The sequence below is a fragment of the Solanum tuberosum genome, unplaced genomic scaffold (assembly GCF_000226075.1).
Source record: "Solanum tuberosum cultivar DM 1-3 516 R44 unplaced genomic scaffold, SolTub_3.0 scf00042, whole genome shotgun sequence".
In the NCBI taxonomy this organism is placed as follows: domain Eukaryota; kingdom Viridiplantae; phylum Streptophyta; class Magnoliopsida; order Solanales; family Solanaceae; genus Solanum; species Solanum tuberosum.
In genome coordinates, this window is record NW_006238967.1 from 1,847,007 (window position 1) to 1,856,993 (window position 9,987).

General features: G+C 31.4%; 1 protein-coding gene across 1 annotated transcript; it reads left to right on the forward strand.

Annotated features, from left to right (window-relative positions):
• The first annotated feature begins 2,529 nt into the window (after positions 1–2,529).
• LOC102590617 (cysteine proteinase COT44-like) lies at positions 2,530–7,270 on the forward strand. Its single transcript, XM_015306838.1, has 4 exons — positions 2,530–4,146; positions 4,719–4,954; positions 5,954–6,091; positions 6,862–7,270. Exons 1-4 carry the CDS (start codon positions 3,690–3,692, stop codon positions 7,123–7,125), a joined length of 1,095 nt encoding a protein of 364 aa, XP_015162324.1. The 5' UTR covers positions 2,530–3,689; the 3' UTR covers positions 7,126–7,270.
• Positions 7,271–9,987: the final 2,717 nt, after the last annotated feature.

Below are 9,987 nucleotides of genomic sequence, written 5' to 3' on the forward strand. Positions count from 1 at the left end.
ATTTCCAAGTAAATATTATTATATACTTAATAAACTTTTTAACAAAGATATTTACTTTAGATAAAAAAAAATATTGAATTTTAGTTCATTCATATATGATTTAACCTGTTTCTATCTAAATCGATTAGCATGCTTACTTTTTTTCGAACCCCCTGAACCAAAATCCTGGGTCCTCCACTGACTATTACTACAACTTTGCGTCTCTCTCTTTCTCCCTTTTTCTTCTTGTCATTTTATTTTACTACACATGCTTTATTTTATAACACGTTATCAACACGAGTCTCTTCATCTACGAGCATATTGGACTGTGCATTAGCCCAAACATAAATAACATGGAGTATATTCTATTTTTCTATATAAGTCTTGTTATACTTGATAGTCTAAATTTGATGTGTCTAATGTAATTATTGTTAATGTTATCATGGATCTTTGAAGCTGAATATTGGAAGGATAATTAGTATATACTTAATTGATAACCTTGTTGGAAGAATTGAACACACTGAAATCGCAAGAAGACTAAAAATGAATAACATGAATTTTTAATTTGGTTGATACTTTGTTGTGGTTATCACCTAGTAATACATAATTGTTTTTAAATGAGATATAAATAATTTAAGGAATGCATATCAAAATTTTAAAAAAACAAAAGAAGAAAAGGTATTAAAATTTCTAGTGTTGACCTACATTAACTTTGATCAACATCATTGATTATTTTTACACTTGTTTATCTTTCACTAGCTAATCATTTACTTCTTGATTTATTATAATATAACTTGTTTTAGTTGCTTTAAAAAGGTAAGAAAACTAATATTTGAGAAGTATTTTATTTTCTTTTGAAATCATCAAAAGGATTTTTCTGTCACGAAGGATTCTTTGAAGAGGCAATAGTATGTTATTTAGGTTGGCAATTAATAAATTTGTCAATGGTAAGCTAATGGTATATTTTTTGCTTTATGGTAAGCTTCCTTCATAATACTAATTCTATTAATTCTGATTTGTATATATCTAAAAATAAATATGCTAATTTTTTAAATCCATAAAATATGATAGATGTCATTGAGACAATTTGACATGTAGACTTTATTAGGTTCATTTATCAAGTGTTTATTTAATTTTTGAATTTTAAGGTATCATTTTATTGTGATGATTGGTGTTTACCTCTAGTTGTTTTATCTTCGAATTACAATTGAAGAAAAATGGAGTTAATGTTGAGAATTAATTTGTTGATCTTTCAATAAGTGAATTATTCATAAAAAATTTAAGTTGAAAATAGTGTTCAGAGCCATCTATGAGGATCGACTGTGCTTCGTTTAGCAAAGATAAATATTTGTATAAGATCTTTTGAAGTGATATGACTAAATTTATGTGTGCTATTAATAACAAAGCGACAATATTTTAAAGGCTTCAGGATGAATTTTATTTTATACTATATATAATGTCATTGATTGATGTAAAATGGTGTATTCAAATTTCACCGCATTAAAAGGGTAAGATATCGATTATCTTTCCTGTTTCCTGAAATATACCCTTCAACACCGATTATCTCAAGTGAAATCAAGTCCCTATAACCAAACGTTGTAGTTGACAAGCCAAAAGAGTATTACTAAATTAATTATTTAATTTGAATGTATATGTTTGACATGATATTAAAATAAGCACATGAGCATGTAATATTTTACTGTTAATTAAGACAACTTAGATAAATTATAAGTTATTGATTGATTTTATAGAAATAAAAAAGATATTTTATTATAGAGCGTGATTTCTATTTTAGTGGTGATAACTTTTTATTTTTGTAATGAAATACCTAAAATGTATTTAAGACCGTAATATTACGTCATTCATACAATAATCACATATACATTTTTTTTTTCAATTACGATCAATTCAACTTTTGAATGATTTAAGAGAAGACCAATAATCCAAATCCACTAGACTATCATTAATGGATAGGATATGATAGATAGGATCAATGGATCAGAGACTTCAAATCTTATCGCGGTAAAAGTAATATACTAATAGAAAGTATTAATTTCAAAGAATTTTATGTGATGCAAACTAAATTACTAGGAAAGTGAATATTAGTGTCGCAATAGTAATTCAAATTGATACGAAAGGAATTGTTAATTCACATTATTAATCATCACGATGGATAGTAGCGCGAAGCTATCGTGTGTTGAATTATGACTTCATAGTAGCGCGAACGCCTCCAAGTCAAAATTTGAACTAGAAGTGACGATGTGGCCGCCTTCTACTTGCCAACCCACAGTAGGGACCTTTTGATCCAAGGGCATGTATTGTTGGCTAAGTCATCATGACGTACAAAAGGGTCGCACTGACCACCTTGATGTACAATTTTCACATCGAGCAGCAAATGACTTAAATATGTAATGGAATATTGTATGTGATAAAGTGATCTTGCTATCACGATCCACTAAAATCAGTCATTTTTCGCTTCGATTCATTAAAGGAAAAGAAGGCAAGTGCATAACGAAAATCAAATTGTTATTGATAAAAGAGAAAAGACAAAAAAATCACCAATGAAGTTGTCTCGAATGTTCAAAAAGACACCTTAATTTTGCGGGCGTTCTATCCACAAAAGTATTGAATATCTTTATAAAAAAGGACTATTTTAAGCCATGCATTTCTCATCTGGTAAGACGCGTGTGAGCATATCACCTGGTATTGAATACCTTTCTTTTCTTTCTTTTGTTTTCCATTTCTCGACTTTTCATGTCTTTTCGATTTCTTGGTCAAGGGATAATGGAGTGGAGATAATCTCCTTCATTTTTGTCAATTCTTGGTCAAAATTCTTGGAGGAATAGCTGAGTAAACAAGGAATTGAAGGTTAACACGCTAGGGTTTTCTTACATTATTTGAAAAAGATCACATTTTAATAAGAAATTAAACCTTGAACAATTTCAAATTAAGTTTATTTACTGAAAATTAGAAGCGAATAGTTTTTGGGGAAGATGATGAATTCATCAGAGAGAGTTCCAACAGCTCTTTTGAGCTTGTTTTGAGGAAGATGATGAATTTAAATAAAGTAAATAATCAATAAAGAAAAAGCTGAAACCTGACATCTTTTAATTGTGTTTTAGCACAAAAAACAGACTTTCACGTGCGTGTTGTGTCTGTTCACAAATCATGTGAGAAAATGGATCAAAATGATTCTTTTACAAAGATATTCACTACTTTTGTGGAGTAATAGGACGACCGCAAAATAAGGTATCTTTTTAAAAATCTGAAACAACTTCTACGTCTTTTCTCTTGATAAAACAATTATACTAGATCAAGCCTCATTAAAAAAAGAATGACGGCCCTGAATCCTATAAATCTAAGCTACTTCCCTAGAACAATAAGTATTAATTATTTAGAAATGGTTACAGAAAATTATATTCCTAAACCTTCCACTTGATGTATATATGGACATATGGAGATAGGCTAGTGCACATGAATAAAAGTTTCTTTAACAAAAATTTCTCAACCCCCAAAGTGTTACAACTAGTGCCTAGTGGTCTGTTTGGTAGTATTTTCAATAATTGGCCCAAGATAATGTAATAAAATATCAACTATATCCATTTTTTCATCTTTATAAACCAAGAAATGATTCTACTTCCCTTACTTGTCAAGCCCACTTTACTAGTCTCCTAGCCCTTTTTGTTAATTTTTCCCTTGCACTTTCAACTATGTCTATAGTTGTAATAACCACTTCTCTCCTCATCTTCTTTGCGTACTTAACCAATGCAAATGACATGTTCTATAACAATAACAACAATAATAATATTGATGAGGAGGTAAAAGGTATATATGAAATATGGTTGGTAGAGCACGGTAAAATATATAATGGGCTAGGAGAAAAGGGGAAAAGATTCGAGATTTTTAAAGATAATTTGAGGTTCATCGAGGAACATAACAACTTGAAAAATCAGACGTATGTGCTAGGATTGAACCGATTTGCTGATCTCACGAACGAGGAATACAGGACCATGTTTTTGGGCACGAGGAGTGATGCTAGGCGCCGCCTTGTTAAGTCTAAGAACGCTAGCCATCGTTATGTTTTTCGGGCTAGCGATCATGTACCGGAATCGGTTGATTGGAGGAAGAAAGGTGCAGTTGCTCCTATTAAGGACCAAGGGAGTTGTGGTAACTATACTTTTTTATTTTTCGAGTCTATTCTTATACTTGCTATAAGTGTAGGATGTAACCTTTTTTAAAAAATATTTTTAAGTAACTAAAATATATTCTTTCTAATAGGTTAAACTTTTAGACTATCTTATCTGACATGATATTAGGAGACATGCATTGGAGTCACGCTGTCATCCATTATAAAAAATGGATCTCCACATGCATACTTTGCTTATCAAAAAGAATCATGCTCGCACCACTACTACAAACAAAAGTTTTTTCCACCGGGAATTAGTGAGAAATTTATGCTATAGAACATGATTTTTCCACTCATTTAACATCGAACCAGCTCACTGGATAAATACATGATGGGAAATAGATATTTTTGATCGATTCAATCAAAAATATCTGTGGAATTAGTTACTGAACAATTTTCGGTGGAAAAATAGTGATTCTTTTTAATAGTGTAGCGTTGAAAACACAAAAAAAAATTAAACCTAAATAAATAAAAAGTGTGATTTCTCTAATAACTTAGCATTGTTATCACTATGTGACTTTGATAGAGGTGTTTTGATCATTTTGATTTACAGGGAGCTGTTGGGCCTTCTCAACAGTAGCTGCAGTAGAAGGCATAAACCAAATATCAACAGGAGAAATGATCACCTTATCTGAGCAAGAATTAGTAGATTGTGACACAATGTATAATGATGGTTGCAATGGTGGCCTTATGGATTATGCTTTTCAATTTATCATATCCAATGGTGGTATTGACACTGAATCTCACTATCCTTACAAGGGCATCGACCACAAATGTGATCTTGTTCGGGTAGGTTTATTAATTTCGTTGAATACATCAGTAAATTTCATTTAGATATTCAAATTATAGTCCGTTCAAATTGAGTATTTGACCATATCTTAGGTGATTAACTAATCTACACAATAGTGCCTGAGAACACATGCACGAATTTATTTTAAAATTTGAATAGGAAGTGTCTAATATATATGCATATAGTAAAATCTCACTAAATTAATATTCGATTAATTAATAATCTCTCTAAGATAATAATTTCCTCCCGTCCCGGCTTGGGCCAATGGAAAAATTCACTCATTTCGATAAGATAATAAGATAATATATTTTCAGAAGACCCCTATATAAATATATGATCCATTAATATTATAAATTAATAATTCCTTAAAAGTACAAATATATCTAAGAAAATTTAGTGAAATATGATTCGATTATGTTCTGTTTTTTTGTTAAAATTTAAACTAATTGAAGTTCATCTCTAACTTTTCTAATTACATCCAAAAGTTTTGATGTTATCTTTTCTAATTGCACCATAAAATTGTGATGAGTTCTAGATGCAAATGTTTCTTTATGCGTAACTAGTTTCAAAGGTATTGTATTATCTTCAACTTTATCGTCAACATTGTTTTTCCAATGATATCCACAATTTTTTCTAAGCTCTGTACCTCTAAACATGTATCATTTTCACCCACAACTTTAACGTCCATTTTATCGCGGTACCGAGATCATTAATCATGACCTCAAGTTCATGAATGATGTTTTCACAATTGGGTTTTTTCAATTTCTTTGAGATTTCATCCTGAACAATTTTTTCAGTGTCGAAACACTCATTAAATTAATAAATATTAATTTATCGATTAAATAATACCTCTATAAAATAATAATATTTTATAATCCCGCCTATATTAATTTAGAGAGATTTTACTATAATAAAATATTCTATCATGGGTTCGGATGTTCAATTGACCATATTTCCAATATTCAATTTACTCATAAATTTAATTTGAAATGTGACAGAAGAATGCAAAGGTTGTGAGCATAGATGATTATGAAGACGTGCCAGCAAATGAAAATGCACTTGAGAAGGCTGTAGCGCATCAACCTATTAGCGTAGCCATTGAAGCTTCAGGCAGGGTTTTTCAGCTTTACTCCTCGGTAAATATTCATAAGCTTTTTATAATCTTAAATTTTTCTTTAACTGTTATAGTAAATAAAGTTCATCGATTATACGAGGAACTAACTTTGTTATTCTCGTACCTATGGAAACAAAAAAAAAAAAATATACAAAATGAAGCATTAAAAGAGTTTTGAGAAAATGTATATCTAGGTCAAAATATCATGAATTACAGTTGAAAAATAAAATAAAAAATAACTATTCAAGTTAAAGGAATAGATATTTTGTTCTCTAGGTCCTCTACGGTAGAATATACACCTATTCAATAATATAATATCTTTTCTAGAAAATACAGTCTGACAACATTGTATACTCAATAAATTTTGAATAAAATATTAATTCTGAAACTCCATCAGAAAAACACATTCGTTCAATAAGTCATAATGATCACATGAGTTATAAAAAATAATGACACTATATATTATCTTCACTTTTATGTCCACTAATATATTGCACTCCAGTATTTTGTTATTAATATGACTCTACCACCAACAATATATTTAATTATAAATGACTCTACCACCAACAATATATTTAATTATGCTTCAATCGTTATTTTATTTTTTTGAAATTGCTTGGTGATACTTGAGTCAAGAGTTTATTCGAACCAACCTCAATACTCTATGAGGTAGTGATAAATTTTCGTATATTTTATCATCTTGAAATTTTATTCCTGAAATCATAGTGAATATGTTACTCCGTATTATGCATTTGCTGACTTAAAATCTTGATTACGTCTCTATGTCGTCAGGGCATATTTACTGGAAAATGCGGAACGCAATTGGACCACGGTGTGGTGGTGGTTGGCTATGGCACAGAAAACGGAGTGGACTATTGGATCGTGAGGAACTCATGGGGCACTAATTGGGGCGAAGATGGCTACATCAAAATGGAGAAGAATATAGAAGCCACAAATTCTGGCAAATGTGGAATTGCAATGATGGCGTCTTATCCAATTAAGAATGCCATAAACAAAATTACTATGGGAGAAGACGGGATTATAAGAAGTACCTAAAGAAATAAAACTGCCACAAAGTGGATTACTTGGGCGTTGTTACTCCATGAGCATTATTTGGGCATTCCTTTTAATGGATTTGTCTTAATATATGTATGTTTATTTAAGGATCAAAGCCTTTATTTTATATGTTGACAAAGTTAAACAGAGAAATCAGTGATATCATACATATTTTTTTTACTAGAATAAGAAGTACTATACTTACCAACCAATGCTTTTGCATGACCTTCTCTCTTTTCTTTTTTCCTTTTTTAAAAAATGGAATCCATCCACTCAGGGAGGATCAAAGTCCAGCATAAATGTTTCTTCACCCTTCTCTAAAAGTTGGTCAGTTGTAGCTTGTTCATGCATAATATGCCCCTTGCCTCCAAAGAGAGTCCATTTTCATCAAGAAAGATTTTTTGCTTTTGTGCGGTTGTAGGGAGGATCAATTCCTCACATTATGAATTCACATAATAAATAATACAAACATTATAACTCTTGCACAACTAGTAGGTTAGTCAAAAATATGGAGGCCTCTTTTGATATTCATCACCCTATGGCATATTCTGATAAATCTTTTTAGGCTTATCTACTAGAGGGTCTTAGTAGGTGTTATCATGACCCTAGTTTTTGGATCGTGGCAAGTTGGTATCATAGTCCTAGGTCACCAATGCAGATAGTGCAAAGCTAATGTCTAGTAGTGTCCTGCGGATCGGTGCGAAGACGTTTGTATTCTATCTTCGGGAGGCTATAGGTCATCTTTAAGAAGATTCTAATTTCATTTGATTCTATATCATGTGTCCTTAGTCCTGTGTGTTTCTAAAATTCTCATTTGTTTCATTCTTTCAAAGATGTAGCGCAGGAGAGGTGCCGCAGATAGGACGATTCTCCTGGTCCGACAAATAGAGCCCAATTAGGGGTAGAGTTAGAGGTCGACCCTAAGGTTGTGCACGAGCGGCAACACCCCTCTGAACAGGGCTGACTCAACAACATTGGGGGCCTAAAGCGAAACTTATTAAGAGAGGGGCCCTAATATTTTATTTTTTTCATCATATATCCTTTTATTTAAAATATATTTTTCTAGCTATTTTAGATGCAAAGTCATTAAGTACTGTTTTATAATCAACCTGTTTTAATAAAAAAAATCAAATGATTATATAGCTAATTCATTCAATCTCTCTTGAGACATTGTTGATCTTAAAGAAGATTTAATCAATTTTAATTTCGAAAAAAAAAAACGGTTGAGACAACGATTACAGGAACTGTTAACATTATCCTATAAGCAATATGTGTATTTGGAAAAGAATCAAGTTTTTTTATTTGATTGAGTATTTTCATTAGATCATTATCTTCTACTTGTATTATTTCTCTTAACACTTTTAATTCAAAAAACAAATCTAAACCATCAATATCAAAATAACTATTATGGGTTAAAGAAAGTTCAAGGTTAAGACAATATTTTTTTAAAATTTTCATCATCTAATAATCTCAATATTTACCACTAAATAAGAAATCAAAAATATTCGTATATGCTTCAATTGATTCAAATCTATTTTGAAGTATAAAAAATACTTTGATCTACTCTACATATATAAAGTAATCAACTCTAAAGATTCTTCAAGGGACTTAGTGATTTTCTTATTCATATTTTCATCAAATTGTTTCTTACGAAAATCAGGTTTATATTCATCACATATGTAATTTCCTTAGTAGAAATCATAGCACTCATAGTATACATAAATTTTTTTAAAATAAAATATATAAGTAATTGTTGTAGACGGTGAAATTTTATTGATAAATCCATATTAAATTTTGGATTAATCCATAAATTCATGATATATTGACCAAGTCAAATTACTGGTTAATAAAGTCAGATTAATATTTAAGTCAAATCACAGTTGGGTCAGTCCATTAAGTTGACAAGACGAGCCCAACTCATGTTCTTCAAACCTAAGGACCAAAATTGCTTGGACAAAAATACCCATAAAACCCTAGCTCAAGCCTATATAAAGAGGTCTTCATAAGACCAGAAGGAAGGAGGAATAAAAAGAAGAAGACACATAGAAATACATAGAGAATCCTTGCTCTTCAGTGGTGATCTGCAAGTCTTCCACATACAAAGAAGTCTTCGCTCCAAGTGTTGAGCCGCAAGTACAAAGAAGTCTTCGCTCCAAAAGTTGAGCCGCAAGTATTCCATCAAATCAAGAACATCATTGAAGAGAAGAATCAGAGGATTACATATCTTTTCTTAAAGATCTTATAAAGATTGTAACCTTCGCATAAATTCAAATACAAATACTGTTGTTTGCTTGCTATTTTCCTTTCCTGTTTTGCTGTATTTCAGGATTGAAACTTTAGACGCTTACAAATTGGCACGCCCAGTGGGACAATCTTTACCTCTCATCTCTTCTCTTCAAGAAAATCAAAGTTCAAAAACACCTAGATGACTTTCAAGAAGAACAACTCAAAATCTGCATCTGCATCTAAATCTGGATTTGCATTCGTATCCGCATCTAAATCTGGATCTGCATCTGTATCCGCATCTGCATCTGCATCCGCAAAAACTGATGGATCCAAATTATGCATTGCCGAGGAAAACATCTTTGATATTACTACGGGAAGCATGCGACCTGTCAGAAGGAACCAAGCCAAATTGCTACGACAACAAACCTCCCGAGTGCCGTCCAAATCTGCTATTGTCTTTGGTTCATCTCCAAAAGGTGTAAAGTCTCCTGCAAAATCCGCAAAAGAAAACATCGCTGAAATGGTCGAGAGGGTTCTTGCCCAATTGAGCCTATCGACATCCAAAAAGTCATTCGCTTCAGCCGACAATGATGTCTTAAGCATATGATCTACCCCGTACAAGATGTTTGCATCTCA

Excerpts from the sequence above, each read along its gene's own strand:
- LOC102590617 (XM_015306838.1), top strand. The coding sequence starts at position 3,690 with ATGTCTATAGTTGTAATAACCACTTCTCTCCTCATCTTCTTTGCGTAC. Across the intron at positions 4,147-4,718 it reads TAAGGACCAAGGGAGTTGTG|GGAGCTGTTGGGCCTTCTCA; the intron begins GTAACTATACTT and ends TTTGATTTACAG. Across the intron at positions 4,955-5,953 it reads ACAAATGTGATCTTGTTCGG|AAGAATGCAAAGGTTGTGAG; the intron begins GTAGGTTTATTA and ends GAAATGTGACAG.